The sequence below is a fragment of the Aspergillus clavatus genome, genomic scaffold, assembly GCF_000002715.2.
Source record: "Aspergillus clavatus NRRL 1 1099423829806 genomic scaffold, whole genome shotgun sequence".
In the NCBI taxonomy this organism is placed as follows: domain Eukaryota; kingdom Fungi; phylum Ascomycota; class Eurotiomycetes; order Eurotiales; family Aspergillaceae; genus Aspergillus; species Aspergillus clavatus.
In genome coordinates, this window is record NW_001517093.1 from 674,124 (window position 1) to 689,379 (window position 15,256).

General features: G+C 52.6%; 6 protein-coding genes across 6 annotated transcripts, besides 3 other annotated features; 3 read left to right on the forward strand and 3 right to left on the reverse strand.

Moving 5' to 3' along the window:
• Nucleotides 1-267: 267 nt before the first annotated feature.
• Nucleotides 268-1,432, reverse strand: ACLA_081380 (hydroxyacyl-thioester dehydratase HTD2; the record flags this gene model as incomplete). Its single annotated transcript, XM_001267875.1, has 2 exons — nucleotides 268-760; nucleotides 849-1,432. 2 exons carry the CDS (start codon nucleotides 1,430-1,432, stop codon nucleotides 268-270), a joined length of 1,077 nt encoding a protein of 358 aa, XP_001267876.1.
• A 1,415-nt stretch (nucleotides 1,433-2,847) lies between these two features.
• ACLA_081390 (putative purine-cytosine permease) lies at nucleotides 2,848-4,535 on the forward strand (the record flags this gene model as incomplete). Its single annotated transcript, XM_001267876.1, has 3 exons — nucleotides 2,848-3,237; nucleotides 3,295-4,281; nucleotides 4,401-4,535. The coding sequence occupies 3 exons, from the start codon at nucleotides 2,848-2,850 to the stop codon at nucleotides 4,533-4,535; spliced, it is 1,512 nt and encodes a 503-aa protein (XP_001267877.1).
• Nucleotides 4,536-4,756: 221 nt separating this feature from the next.
• Nucleotides 4,757-6,906, reverse strand: ACLA_081400 (putative long-chain fatty acid transporter; the record flags this gene model as incomplete). The annotated part of the gene is made up of 3 exons (XM_001267877.1): nucleotides 4,757-5,917; nucleotides 5,971-6,755; nucleotides 6,876-6,906. 3 exons carry the CDS (start codon nucleotides 6,904-6,906, stop codon nucleotides 4,757-4,759), a joined length of 1,977 nt encoding a protein of 658 aa, XP_001267878.1.
• Nucleotides 6,907-7,042: 136 nt separating this feature from the next.
• Nucleotides 7,043-7,064: a microsatellite.
• A 396-nt stretch (nucleotides 7,065-7,460) lies between these two features.
• On the reverse strand, nucleotides 7,461-8,825 carry ACLA_081410 (putative aminotransferase; the record flags this gene model as incomplete). Its single annotated transcript, XM_001267878.1, has 3 exons — nucleotides 7,461-8,187; nucleotides 8,255-8,712; nucleotides 8,793-8,825. 3 exons carry the CDS (start codon nucleotides 8,823-8,825, stop codon nucleotides 7,461-7,463), a joined length of 1,218 nt encoding a protein of 405 aa, XP_001267879.1.
• A 47-nt stretch (nucleotides 8,826-8,872) lies between these two features.
• Nucleotides 8,873-8,899: a microsatellite.
• Nucleotides 8,900-9,596: 697 nt separating this feature from the next.
• Nucleotides 9,597-13,005, forward strand: ACLA_081420 (putative ATP-dependent permease ADP1; the record flags this gene model as incomplete). Its single annotated transcript, XM_001267879.1, has 3 exons — nucleotides 9,597-11,225; nucleotides 11,292-12,701; nucleotides 12,769-13,005. 3 exons carry the CDS (start codon nucleotides 9,597-9,599, stop codon nucleotides 13,003-13,005), a joined length of 3,276 nt encoding a protein of 1,091 aa, XP_001267880.1.
• Nucleotides 13,006-13,450: 445 nt separating this feature from the next.
• Nucleotides 13,451-13,478: a microsatellite.
• Nucleotides 13,479-13,903: 425 nt separating this feature from the next.
• Nucleotides 13,904-14,559, forward strand: ACLA_081430 (cornichon family protein; the record flags this gene model as incomplete). The annotated part of the gene is made up of 4 exons (XM_001267880.1): nucleotides 13,904-14,004; nucleotides 14,100-14,255; nucleotides 14,340-14,406; nucleotides 14,467-14,559. 4 exons carry the CDS (start codon nucleotides 13,904-13,906, stop codon nucleotides 14,557-14,559), a joined length of 417 nt encoding a protein of 138 aa, XP_001267881.1.
• Nucleotides 14,560-15,256: the final 697 nt, after the last annotated feature.

Here is a 15,256-nt window from a genome sequence, read left to right on the forward strand (position 1 = left end):
TTAGAAATCTTGGACATTATCATTGCATCTCTTCGACTCTGGATGGAGGCAAGCTAGAATATATATCATTTAGGATGGAGTACTACATTCTATACCAAGCAGCACCGCTTTGATTCAAGATTAAAGTTATCACTGATAAATCAGGTCTCTTGAAACCTCCCCGAGCACTTGAGAACGAGGCTCTAGCCCAATGCTTTTTTTTTTTTTTTTCGTGGTGTGTGCGACTCTTTGCGTCAAATCGATCCCAAATCGTTCGCAAGACGATCGCTACGCAACCGATTCAAACCTGACCTCGGCCTTCATGGCTACGGTCACCCCATCCGGCCCGAGGATTTGCACCTTACTGACATTGTCTGCATCCTCGAGCACAATCTGATACTCTTCCTCCGCATACAACGGACTTGTGGCCCGATAGGAGATACTCTGCGGGAGTACAAGCTCTGAATGCTGTGTAGCTGATACCCTTGTGTCTCTCCACAGATCCAGAATGTTGATCAGGTTCAATGGGCCATGGACCACGATGTCCTTGTGGCCCTCGACTCCGCGAGACCAGGGAAGTGAATAATGAATCTTGTGCGGGTTAAACGTCAGTGCAGAGAATCGGAACAGAGTGACCGCCGTTTGCTTTAGCGTCCGTGTGTGAGTATTGCCTGTTGCTGCGGTTGTTGAAGTAGCTGGTCCGCTTGGTCGGGCCGGATCCAGAAGATCGGCTGCTTTTGATGTTGACGAAGGTGGAAAGGCTTTTCGAAAGACCCAGTTTCTGATACTGTCAGAGTAGACTTTCGAAAAGGACAAGCTACTTGTAGTGCCGCTGTTTAAGGTGCTTGTCCACTTGCAAAGACGCTTACCTTCTGTCCAAGACAGCTACACCTTTGTCGTTACGGAATTCCTTCTCCACGCCAACAACAATCATCTCTTCTCCCGTCTTGCGAACGACCTTTGGCTCTGCGCTTAGCACTCGTGTGGTCTCTTGAACCTCTTGGCCGACACACAGCGGATTAGGCTTTCCATCTGACCCTCGGGGCCATTGTACTTCTCCGCCAGCCCACATACGGCGGGTGAACGGTGCCTCGGGGTTATACGAGACGTCCGTACCATCAGCGCCTAATTCAGTCTCCAAGAATGCGGGAGTGAAATACACGAGATGGTAGCCTGCGGGAAGAGGCGTCCCCCGCTGCAATGAGGCCGAGGCATGGGAGAGCGAAGGGGAGTTGGGAAACAACGATGGACGATTGAGTGTTAGAGACAGAAGCTGAAGCTGGTTGGAGTCTAAAATTTGAATGCGAGTCTGCGGGCCGAGAGATTGGAACCTTGATAAAAACGACCTGGCAATTGTTGAAGCCGAATCTGACTGGGAGCAGAGGCGGCGATGCAAGACTGAGAAGTGACGGGATGTAGAACATCGCTGGGTCAAACCTGGTCGGACAGACATGGCTCAGGCTGATCTGATGATATCTAGATATACTGAAGCTCACAATCTCCAAAAAAAAAGGAGGTATATCAAAACGCTGAGCATAAAGCCGTAAAGCCGTCTTGACTCCCAAACGATGTGGGGAGAAGCCGAGGCTCGGGTGCCGTTCCGGGCTTGGAATCCCCAGATTGGCCAACTTCCGAGTGACATATCGTTGGCTTCACTTTCCCCATCTCATCAGTCTTCAACCTCCTCTCACACCCAGCGAGACGCGACTCAACAAGCATCAACTGGTTGATGACCGAGATGCAGGCCTGTCAATGAAGTAGCTCATTGCATCAGACTAAGATACTTAGGAATCAGGATGATCCCTTACTGGGATGGGGAGATGTGACGCGTAACGTGGAATGATGAGCCTGATCGATATGAGCTACAGGATGCAGACATAAATGGCCATGCTGCCCAACCTTCGGATCTTTGATTGACTGTGATCTGGACCACAATCTATCCGGTCATGAGCTGCCATCATTGTCTCTACCTTGTTTCCCTGGCGGTCCAGCCAAGGGATAGGGATCACAAAACCTATCTGTGGCTGTTCCAGATATGCGTGGCACTATGGACTTAGAGTCTAGATGTGGTGATGTCGCTTTATGCAATCTGTGACATTGTCCCTCTGCCAAAAAAAAAAACAAAAAAAAAAAGTGTCGCGATCGCCAATGGTCTTGAGCCAGGTCAGGACTCAGCCTCTGATATCTGTCAATGATACACAGATTCTTGAGTATCATCAAGACATTCCTCGGGGCAGCTTCATGCTATCACGAGTGTCACCTCTCTGTTGTATACAGACCAGACCTGAGCAGGATCTGAAACTTCAGGCTGAAGAATGCATTCAATATTAAACGGCTCACCCCTGCATGCTATCTCTCGGAATACTCCGAGTGGCAGCCGAAATACAGACTATCGATTGAAGCAAGGAAATGAGCCATGTCTGGTCGATCGGAGCTCCCCTTGCTTCTGCACTGTGGGCTGACCCTTGCCCGATTCAGTCACGTCTGATCCTGTCATTCTCAATCCTCAACATGCGATCTATGTAATCCCATTCAAGGGGTCACTGGAACTCCCAGCCTAGACCAGTTGGGTCTCCATTCCTGCCCTTTCTTGGGAGCTTCGGATCAGAGCATCTCTCCCTGATGGTGTCCCGAAAACTCCATTTTAGGCATCCATGAAATTATCGGAGTGTCGCATTTTGCCGTCTGCGACTCTGCGCCATGGCTGTTGCAGCTCCATGATGCAATTTCCCAAGCGGCCTCGCCATTCGTGTATATAATGGTTGAATGAACGCAGTTGGGGCTCTCCCCTGGCCTGCAATATACCAATCCAATGAATTCGGCGTTCCTATTCATATTTCACTCTTTTTGTTGCTAGCGATCTTTCAAATGGCAGACCTCGAGTCGGGCAGTAACCGGTCCAAACTTGACAGCAAGACCGAGATCCTCGAGATTCGGGAAGTCACCGAGCTTGCACCCTCTCCCGAACGATGGACTGCAAAGCTCTGTCGGATTCTGGGAGTAGAGACTCAAGGCATAGAGCGAGTGGGTGTCGATTCGCGTCAGTCTGCTGGACCAGATGATTACACGCGGATCTTCCTCCTCTGGCTGAACTCCTCCCTCACAGCCAACAACATCCTGGTGGGACTGTATGGGCCTTCCCGCTATGGCTTGGACCTGGCCACCGCATCCGTAATCGGCGTCTTTGGGTGTGTTCTCGGCAGTATCGGGGTGGCCTACATGAGCACCTGGGGACCGCGCAGTGGCCATCGCACACTGGTATTTCCTCCATACATGTCGAAATCTCGCATTGATCAAGACTCACTATGGCTGCAGGTGGTGACGCGATACTTCCTCGGATACTACCCAAGCAAAATCTGCTGTTTCCTCAACATCCTGACGATGTTGGGCTACGGCATGGTCAACTGCATCCTGGGCGGGCAGATCATCTTCACCATCTCCAATGGCCGGACCGCCGTCCCCGTCGGCATTGTGGTCGTCGCCGTCCTGACCTGGTGCATTGCCACCTTCGGCATGAACCTTTTCCACCTCTACTCGCGCTACGCGTGGATCCTCGCCCTCTCCGTCCTCTGTATCATGCTCGGCTGCGCCGGTCCCTCCTTCAACCCAGCAGCCCATCTCGCCCCAGACCTCCCCGCCGACACCCCCGCGCACCGCCTCTCTTTCTTCTCCCTCTGCTTCGCCTCCGCCATCAGCTGGACCCCCTCCAGCGCAGACTACTTCGTCTACTTCCCCGCCAGCACCCGCACCACCCGCATGTTCCTCGCTGCCACCGCCGGCATAAGCATCGCCATGGTCCTCACCACAACCCTCGGCATCGGCCTCGCCACAGCCCTCTACACCAACCCAGCCTGGATGGCCGCCTCCCAAGGCGGCCTGCTCGCCCTCTCCTTCGCCGGCCTCCGCGGCTTCGGCTCCCTCTGCGCCGCCCTGCTGCTCCTCACCGCCGTCTCAAACAACATCCCCGCCACCTACACCGCCGGCCTCAACCTGCAGATGCTCGGCAAGCTCGGCCCCCGCCTCCCCCGCCCCCTCCTCACCTCCCTCGAGGTCCTCGCCTACACCGTCGCCGCCGTCGTCGCCCGCGACTACCTCCAAGACATCATGGAGGACTTCCTCCCCCTCATGAGCTACTGGATCGTCGCCTGGTTCGCCATCGTCCTCGAGGAGCTGCTGCTGCGCGTGTACCGCGCCAAGCGCGCGTATGACTGGGACGCTTGGGACGATGCGGCCCGGTTGCCTGGTGGGTGGGCTGCCGGCGCAAGTCTGGCCGCGGGTTGTCTAGGCGCGATTCTGGGAATGGTATGTTCTCCCTCCCTCCCCCGATCTCTGTCTTTTTTTTTTTTTTTTTGGCGGCATCCCTAATACTTGTCACTGGGGAATTGGTTTCGTTGTTCACGCTGACGCTGACGCGCTGCTAGGATCAATCGTTCTATACGGGCCCTGTGGCGCGGTATCTGGACGGAGCTGACCTGGGGATGTGGCTGGCGTTCATCTTTGCTGTTGTGGTATATCCGCCTCTGCGGATTGTAGAGATACGGTTTCTAGGAAGGTGATCGTCTCGTGGTTACACGGGGTAGTGTGGAATGTGGAATGAAATGGATTATCATATAGAAAACGCTCGTCAGGAAAACACAACTTTAAGAATACAGACTGACGGTGGAGGCGAGGATAACGAGGTGTATAGAGAGGGGGGGGTATCAAGGCCGACAGATCTGGCCGCTACAACGGTAGAGGATCAGATGAAAAAAAAAAAAAAAGAACAACGGGTTTACAATTACAACTTGACTTGGCCGGCGTGCAACCGGTTCCAGTCCTTTTGGTCAAATGGCACGTACGTGTCGCCCTGCAACCAGTACAGCTTGTCTGCAGTGCTGACCAGCGACGGGTCCACGCCCTCAGTCCGCAGGATGTGTTTCTGCTGCTTGTTGTTGCCCGTGGCCTGCATTGCGGGCGTGATACGCAGGAACAGCGGCGCCGCGAACCGGGGTAGGTTCTTCAGCACGTGCGCCGCGAGACTGTCCAGGACGGTCTGGGACGGCTCGGTCAGTTCGGACGGGTTGGCGGCCTGTGTCTGGTGCGTGAAGACGACGGCGGCGCATCCGGCACGACCGTCGTGGTTGGGCAGCGCGACGCCGTAGACGTTGGCCTCGTGGACGTCCGGGTGCGTGCCCAGGACCTCGGCCACCTCGTTGGTGGACACATTCTCTGACTTCCATCTGAAGGTGTCGCCGAGCCGGTCGGAGAAGTACCAGCGACCTTCGGCGTCCCAGCGGACCATGTCGCCGGTGCGGAAGAAGGCGTCGCCCTTGCTCAGCACATCCCGGATGATTTTGCTTTCGGTGGCGCTGGAGTTTTTAAAGTAGCCCTGGAATTTGCCCGAGGGATCGTTGGGGTCGATGGCGTAGAGGAGCTCGCCGGGCTCGCCATTGGGCACCTTGCGGCAAAGCCCTGTCTGTGGGTCACGCCACGGTTGCTGGGACTCGTGATCCACTTCAACAACGGCGAGCGTCTTGCCCAATATCAGCTTGGTGAGGGCGCCGTTTCTACCGATCGCTCCCGCAGTGAAATCGTTGGACGACAGATTCCACGAGCCAGACGTGCCTTCGGTGGCTGCGTAGAACTCGGCAATCGTCGGGATGTTGAAGCGCTCCTTGACACGGTTCCAGATATCGGGGCGCAGGCCGTTGCCGAAGACAGCCCGCACATTGTGCTTCTTGTCCAGATCTTCGCCGGTAGCCGGATCGATCTGCGGGGGGACGGCCAGCAAGTACCGCAGGGTCTCACCTACGTACTGAACAATTGTCGCGTTGTTCTCGCGAGCCTCCTTCCAGAAGTTCCTCGCAGAAAATTTACGGCCGATAATCAGCGTCGCTCCGGCCATCAAGCAAGACATGAAGCCCAAGACGGCAGCAGAGGAGTGGTAGAGTGGCATGCACTGTTAGATATCAGTATGATTCCGCGCGAACCCCGATAAAACATATAGCCTACTGTGAAGAAACGATCCGCTGGCGTAATGCCCAACCAATTGCCCACGAACACGCTGCCGTCCCAGCATTTCTTCCAACTCACGATAGCGGGCTTGGGAAGCCCGGTTGTACCACTGGTGTAGATCAACAGCGCCATATCGCGAAGGGTGGAGCCATGACGCGCCTTGTCATCCTCGCGAACCGGCTCAGTCTGCAGGATTTGAGCCTCCACCTCTGGTGTGAAAAATACCACCTCCACAGCACCCTTGTCCTCACGGAACTCGGTGGATGCGAAGGTTTCCAGCTGCTCTGGCGCGAAGCAACTGCGGACTTCATCATCAACGATCAGCAATCTAGCAGTCGACGTGCGGACCGAATGCGTCAAAGGTTTTCCTGTCAAATTGTAGTTGATGAAGGCTGGAACGGCGCCGATGCTCCAGAGACCCATCATCAGGAAGATGAAATTAGACGAGTTCATGAAATCCATGGCGACAATCTCCTTTGGCTTGACGCCGTGTCCTCTCTTGAACCAGGTACCGTAACGTAGTGCCATTTCGTATGTCTCGTGGAAGCTGAAGGTGCGGCCATTGTAAACGATGAATGGCTTGTCCCGAGTCGCTGAGGCGAGGGCATGGTTCTCCAGAACATAGAACAGGTTCAAGTTATCGCGGCGCTGTGCCAGACTGGACTTTACGGCAATCTTCAGCAAACCCTTGATCAGTGTCATGTCATAAAAGAGCGAGTATTTGGCGTTCAGGTAGGCCAACGTCGTGGCGACGGCGGGTGCGGCAAGGGAGAGAGGGACATCTAGGCAACCATGGAATCAGCATCGCATTGAATAAGGACATGGATGGCATTGATCTCTCTCCTGATTACAGAAAAGGTGGTTGAAGGGCAAAGAGCACGACACAGGTGCTGGGACCATACCTGGAATGGGCGGGATGGGGATGGGTGACATCTTCGCTGGTGTGGAGAACAATGTGACGCGATACCAAGAGTAGAAGTTCAGCTATCAAGCTCGACGCGAGATACTGACCAGCAGAAAAGGAAGACACCGGTGACAGATTGACTAGGATAGAAAGAGAGGCCAGTAGATATATATATATATATATATATGCAGTAGGATCGGCTGTTATGGAGTGCCCGAGGCGACGGGATTATGATGCCTCGGTTTGGGCTGGATCCGGATTCGGAGCCGACACAACATAACTATGCAATAATTTATGAACGAAGCTCAACGCATTGCATCATCTATCGATATCGGTGGGTACTGGTCTGTGATATGGGTTTGAATAACCACCTGCTTCAATCTCAACCTTTTATATCTTCAGCATATCGATGCTTTCATGAGGTCCAGAAAGGCAGAATGGTCTTGTATCACTCCGTAGAGAAAACCATGTGCATCACACGTGCTAAATATATTCTTAGGCATCTCTAAGTGTCGGATCACAGACCCCCCACCCCCTCATGTACATAAAGGACAATATAGCTGTCAAGTACTTGGAGAGCCCCTCATTTCTTCTTCTTGATCACAGGTACCTCGTCGTAATCATCTTCCAGAAATTCCTTCATCGCCTCCAGGGCCTTCTCCAGAACCTCCGTCTCAGAGACAAAGCCGATCCGAACGTAGCCGATAAAATCCTCCCCTTCGCCAAAGCAGAGACTACCCGGTACAACCAACACACCAATCCGCTCAAGCAGCAATTTGCAAAGTGCAACGTCGTCCACAGGCTTCCCCATTTTCGAGAACCGTACAAAGGCTGTAGTCCCCGCACGTGGCTTCACCCAGTCGCATGCCCACCGGTAGGACTCGACGAACTTTTCCAGCATTTCCAGGTTTTTCTTGGCTAAATCAATGTTCCGTCGCAGTAAGCTGTGGATGGAGTTTGGAGATAGAGCGTAGCTCGCAATTGCGTCGTCCAACTGACCGACCGAGATGGTTGTGTAGTCCCGAGTAGCGGCGCAAGCCTCGATAAGCGACGGACTGCGGGATGCAATCCAACCCACCCGTAGACCTGCCAGGCTGTATGCCTTGGACATAGAGCCGGTCACGACGGTGTGTTCGTACCCAAGGGACAAAAGGGATGGAGGGAACTCGGGGTCCACCGGACTGATGGAATGGAAGATTGGTCGGTATACCTCGTCGGCATGGATGATAATGGACGCTTCACGAGCGATTTCCACGATCTCCTTCAGGGTCGTCTGAGGAATGACGGCGCCTGTGGGATTTTGGGGGTTACTAAGAGAGAAAGGTTTGGGTTAGTGACACCATGAACTTCCAGTCCTCGCATGGCCATAAAGCCTACTTTAGAATAATCATTTTCGTGTTCGGTCGAATGAGCGCTTTCAGCTCATCAATATCCAACTTCCAACCATCAGTCTGTTTAGCCTTCCAGAGACTCACCTCGGCGCCGACTGACTCAGGCACCGAGTAGAGCTGCTGATAGGTCGGATAATGGCAGATAACATGATCTCCGGGGCCGACCAGGGTGTACAGCAAGAGAAAATTGGCCTGGATCGCACCAGCAGTGATCAAGACATTATCTGCAGGCAACGTGCTGGGAGTTTTGACCGAGTAGAGATCGGCCAGCGTCTGGCGCAGTTTCTCCGAGCCACGAATCGAACCGTAGGTGAGCTTGGTCGAGAAGTCTATTGGGTTCCATGACTGGTCCCCGGATAATGCTTTGAGGTCATCGATCGAGATAGATGCACAGCAGGTTTCTGCGATGTTGTATTTGGCCGTGGTCTCATATGCGTCCATCCACTTGAAGCGAAGTCAGCAACACTGAAAGACGAAGAATGCGGGGAAAGCAGATGCTGTCAGCTTATGGAAAAGCGACTTACCTGCTCCACGGCAAACGGCTTGATCTGGACCATGATGTTGGCTGCAAGAGATGACTAGGATGAGAGCTATAGACCGTGGCTATTATAATTATTATTATTATTATTATCAACAGACCTGACCCATGAAACTTCCTTGTTCCCAGCGAATTGCGATGATGACTCTTGGGTCAGGAACCGGTCACGTGCATCGGCATGTCTCCGCGTGAAGACAAAATGTCAGACATCGCGATATTGAGGGACTGTAGACTGTAGATGGACTGAAGGAAACGACGATGATACTCCGGGGAAGATGAGGACTGAAGATCTCTCATTGTCTTCAGAATATCCCCGAATCAAGATCATCAACTCCTACATCAGCCCATCCTGACCAGTTACTCTCCCTTACTCTTAGCGCTTGTCTTCTCCGCCTTTTAGCCAAGGCACCGCCTTCGTCATCTCCAGGCTCCGAACCGGTAGTCTTAACTCGGTCGCTTTGGCCAACCGCTCCAATCTATCTACTCCGTATTATGGAGATAGTCGACGAACTTCCTTCTTCTACCTCCATCTTCCATTCCTCAACTGCAGATCCATCGCCATCTACCTCTTTTGTGACCATATTATTTCTTATTCGTTCAATCAATTCTACTCCTGCTATTTGTCTTCCTATCTCCGTCATTCAATGTTGAATCATCCCGTTTGAAACAACATACTTGGCGGCTGGGGTCTTGGTAGCTCCGCCTGGCGTATATCCCCCCCTCACAAGGAACAGAAACGTTCGTCACCTGTTTTGTCTTCCTCACGGTAACTTGCAGAAACATCTGCATAATGAGGTTAAAACCGACAATACAGCTGTCCTTAGCGACTGTGCTTTCACTGAGCGCATCCGTTGCATCAGCTCGCGGCAACTACTCGCAATCCGAGGCACTACCTCCGCTCTTCTCGGCCTTCGATGAACGGCCTCCTGGCTGTCCTCCGTGCTTCAACTGCCAACTCGATGCTTTTCAGTGCGCACAATTTGCTCCATGCAATAATTTTACCGGAAAGTGCATATGTCCGCCCGGTTTTGGTGGAGATGACTGCTCGGAGCCTGTGTGTGGTTCTCTCGCGGACGGAGGTAATCGAGCGCCGCGATCGGATGGGACCTGCGACTGCAAAGACGGCTGGAGTGGCATCAACTGCAATGTATGCGAGACCGACAATGCGTGCAACGCAATGATGCCCGAAGGGGAAGGAGGTGTCTGTTACAAACAAGGTGTCACGGTGAAGGAGAACTTCCAGATGTGTGATGTGACGAATCGCAAGATCTTGGATCAGTTGCAAGGTCGCAAACCCCAGGTCACGTTCTCCTGCGAAGCGGAGGATCACACTTGCAACTTTCAATTCTGGGTTGACCAGAAGGAGTCGTTCTACTGCGCATTGGATACTTGTGAGTGGGACTTGAAAACCGATTACAACCGCAACAAGTCGTCGTACAACTGTGAGAATATCAACTGCAAATGTATCCCTGGTCGGATGCTATGTGGGGAGGAGGGTTCGATCGATATTGGCGAGTTTCTCGCCCAGGAGATCAAAGGCCCGGCATCCTTTCGCACTGTCATTACCGAAGGTGGCAGCCCCGAAGACGGCAGCAAGTTCCAGGAGCCCGCGATGGACGATCTAATCAAGAGTGTCTTTGGCGATCCCAGCATTTTCCTGAGCTGTGATTCTGGCGAGTGTTTATACCATACGGATGTCCCTGGATACGTGCGGCCAATCAAGCAAATCAACACCCCCCTCATCGCTGGTGTAATCGCTGGCTGTGCTCTCTTTGTGGTTGCCGTTATTCTGATCGTGTGGTATCTTTCTCGCAGGTCCTACCGTGGACGGATCTACCTCCCTCTTTCGGACGAGTCGGACGATGAGGCCTCTAGGCTTCTCGCGGATTACAAGCCCGCCGCTCTGTACTGGGACAATGTGTCTTATTACTTGAATGGGAAGGAGATTCTTACAAATATCCAGGGTGCTGCACACCCAGGTGAGATTACTGCCATCATGGGAGCGTCCGGCGCTGGAAAGACCACCTTCCTTGACATCTTGGCTCGCAAAAACAAACGGGGTGCAGTGCGTGGCGAATTTTATGTCAACGGAGAGAAACTGAGTGACAACGACTTCAAGGGCATGATCGGCTTTGTTGACCAAGAGGATACCATGCTGCCAACCCTGACCGTGCACGAGACTATTTTAACCAGCGCATTGCTGAGACTTCCTCGAGACATGAGCCGAGCGGCCAAGGAGCAGCGCGTGTTTGAAGTAGAAAAGCAGCTTGGAATCCATCATATCAAAGACCAGTTGATCGGCTCCGAGGAGGGCAGAGGCCGCGGCATTTCCGGGGGAGAGAAGCGCCGAGTTGGAATTGCTTGCGAGCTTGTCACCAGTCCCAGCATCCTGTTCTTGGATGAGCCGACGAGCGGATTGGTAAGTATAGCCCATGCACTCTGTCATTGCTATTCGGAAAATGTTCCCCTTCTGACCATTTGATAGGACGCCTACAATGCATTCAACGTTGTCGAATGCCTCGTCACTTTGGCTAAAACCTACAACCGCACCGTTATTTTTACCATTCATCAACCTCGGTCTAACATTGTGGCACTCTTCGATCGCCTTGTCCTCCTGGCTCAAGGTCAAACCGTCTACTCCGGCCCATTCACGACATGCCAACAGTATTTCGATAATTCCGGCTACTCGTGCCCCCCAGGCTTCAACATTGCCGATTACCTTGTCGATCTCACCATGCATGCAAGCGTCACCCGTTCGCATGAGGATGGGGAGCAGTCACCTTTGTTGGATGTGCATCCTCCCAAGACCGCTTCGAGCAGTCTGAGGGCTGTCAAATCAGTCGCCAGTGCCTCAAATGCCAGCTTCGAAGATAGTTCGAGCAATGCCATCGAATCAAACCGACGGCCGAAGGGCAAACGGCGGATTTCTGTGAAGCAGCGACAGGATAAGCAGTTATACTCTCGTAAGAAGGACCTTGAGACCCCTCCCACACCCAAGACCGACGAAGAAGACGGTGATGAGGTGTCAGCCAATACTCAACAGTGGCTTCGTCTTTCCCGGCAGCAAGGCAATGTGCCCCCTCAGATTCTGGACGATCCAGACCAGCTTCCACCAGCTGCGCCTGGCCCAACCGATCTTGACATGTTGGTGGCCAACTATGCGTCTTCAGATGTCGCTCGCTCCGTCCACGATGAAATTGTTGCCGCTGTCCAGGGTGCGCACGCCGCGAACGGCTCGACCAACGCAGAAATCCTGTCAGGCGCTGCCACGGGACACGCAAAGAGCTATCCGAGAGTCAGCCTGTTCCGCCAGTTTGTCATTTTGTCGCAGCGGACCTGGCGTAATCTCTACCGGAACCCAATGCTGATGCTTACTCACTATGCCATCTCGATCCTCTTGGCCGTGCTCTGTGGATACTTGTTCTACGGCTTGACGGATGACATCAAAGGTTTCCAAAACCGCCTGGGTCTCTTCTTCTTTATCTTGGCTCTGTTTGGATTCAGTACTCTGACCAGTCTCACGGTTTTCTCGACGGAACGGCTTCTGTTCGTGCGGGAGCGAGCCAACGGCTATTACCATCCCATCACCTACTTTGCGGCCAAGGTCGTGTTCGACGTCGTACCTCTGCGATTGCTCCCTCCGATTATCATGGGTATTATCGTGTACCCCATGACGGGTCTGATTCCAGCGTGGGGGGAATTCTTCCGCTTCATCCTGGTGCTTGTGCTCTTCAACTTGGCTGCGGCCAACATCTGCCTCTTCATTGGTATTGTCTTCCGGGACGGCGGGGTGGCCAACTTAATTGGAAGTCTGGTGATGCTCTTCAGCTTATTGTTCGCTGGGTTGTTACTGAACCATGATGCGATTCCCAAGTCCGCGCTGTGGCTGCAAACGGTAGGTTTCCATGCTCTGCTACACTCTGCTTGATTGCCTCGGACGAGTTTTCTGACTGGCTCTCTAGTTGTCGATCTTCCATTACGGCTTCGAGGCGCTGATTGTCAACGAAGTGACTTATCTGACGCTGATTGACCACAAGTATGGCCTGGACATTGAGGTCCCGGGCGCCTCGATCCTCAGCGCCTTTGGCTTTGACACTCTGGCTTTCTGGTCCGATGTCATTGGCTTGGCTGTTATTTCAGGAGCCTTCATTGTGATTGCGTATGCAGCAATGCATTTCTTGCTTGTTGAGAAGCGATGATTCTTCTATTGTATCCTAGACCAAGGTCTCATTGATGGACCTTTGGCTCGATGATTTGATTTTCGTGTGACGCCTAATTTTCTGTCTCGCCTATTTTTATGATTTGCTTGCGCTTTGTGAGATGGGATATATGATATGTTCTTGTTGTATGTTGTGTGTTGTTGTTGAAGAATGCCCGTGGAGACGATCTGTTGGCTGTATATACGCATTGCTTCTTCGGGAGACGCTCGATGCAGAGAGAAACATGTGCTCAAAGATGGACCGACCATCAGTCAATCTGTAGACCATTTACTACGATGGCAGATGGCCATTCTTGAACCTAGCCATCTTAATTTGTGATAAGCAATTTGAACTATTCAATAGCGATAGGTAGTCTTAGGAAAGCAGAGTGCTCTCGTTGTGCTGTCGATCGTGCCGAGATGCTGGCAGTGCTCCGACTGGTTATATCATCATCATTATCATCATCATCATCAACGTTGTCCACGCACCGACCGCCAGCCACTTTTCATTCCATCCTTGCTGTCTCGCTGTTCATTCCACTTCACAATCCCACTGAATCCTCATTCTCTCACCTTCACGACACTCGGACTCTTGATCGTTCTTAGCTCGGTCTCCTAATCATTGCCTCCCAACCCGCTCTAGACTTCTTTCGGCGTCTCACCGCCCGCTCGCTTCTCCAGACGGAAGAATCCAACTGCGATCCCACCCCCAAAGTCCAACTGACCGAATCCTCCAGCTTCATCCTCGACCTCGAGCCCCTCCCGAGTCCCGACCTCTCGAACTTTTAGTCTTGCTCAGAGCATAGAGCAGTAGCTCGATTTCCACTTCTTTCTCTTCTTCTTTTCCTCTCTCTCTCTCCCTCCCTCCCTCCCCAACCACCCCTCAGTCACTCTTCAAAATGTCCGGTGAAGCATGGCTCTACCTGTTGGCGGTGCTGATCAACGCCGTCAACCTGTTTCTGCAAGTCTTCTTTACGATCATGTACAGTGATCTGGAGTGGTATGTGTTTCCACAGCAGCTGTTCAGCTTCAGGTTCCTTCGCGAGGTGTTGCGATAAGTGATAGACAAGCTGATCTGAGGTGCTCATCCCGTAGTGACTACATCAACCCTATCGACCTCTGCAACCGTCTCAACGCCTACATCATCCCTGAAGCCGCCGTCCACGCTTTCCTGACGACCCTGTTCCTGATCAATGGCTACTGGCTCGCGCTGATTTTGAACCTGCCTCTGTTGGCGTTCAATGCCAAGAAGTATGTTTTACTAGCATATGAGACCTGTCTCAGGGTGAGCAACACTGGGAAATAGCAAGCTAACCGCGCTTCTTGCTGGAACAGGATCTTCGAGAACCAGCACCTGCTGGATGCGACTGAGATCTTCCGCAAGCTGAACGTGCACAAGAAGGTGAGAAGGGACATCCTTGGAGCGTCCTGTGGCACCGTATACTGACCTTATGTCTCGCAGGAATCCTTCATCAAGCTGGGCTTCCACCTCTTGATGTTCTTCTTCTACCTCTACAGCATGATCGTTGCTCTGATCCGCGACGACTCCAACTGACTTCGCGATAAGGCTGAGCATGCGATGCGCTATGGCCGCTCCGCTTGAGGAGCCGGCGGCGTTTGGCTCCGGGAGCGGACAGATTCTTTGAAACCTCAATACCTTGCCTGTCGAGTGTCGGCGCTTTATGCCTTGGGTGAAGAGAAGATCCACGGTCAGTGATGAAACTCTGACGGGCGGTCTTTGGACGACTTGGCGTGTGCCGATATGAATGCAGGCAAGGATACGATGCAATGTTGGGTCCATGTCAATGAATTGTACGAGGTGCGGTGGTAATAGATGAGTTCTGGGTCTTGGCTGCTTGGCTTGCGAGACGATTTCGAAAGAAATGGATGCATGAGAGTCGGCCAAGATGCCATGCTACTGTAATTGTTTGTTTGTGATATTTCCCTTGTCTTTTTTTCTTCTTCTTCATGTTGTTGATGTTCTTTTTGTAATGCTGTATATACCTCTCGAGCGGTTTCACAATGAAGAGCGTACGATACCTAGATTAAGCATATACGTGATCCTGAAGAAATGAACCTCTAGCTATTAATGGATATTTCAAACAAGTACTGCAGCTTCCATACCGAGAATATCTCTGCTCTGGGTGTGGTGTTGGCCAGCATCGCCATTATCTCAGTCTTTCGTTGATGGTTGTCCCGCCGCCCGTAAAATTCCAGATTCGCCGACTTGACCCAGAAGCAACTTTCTCGCC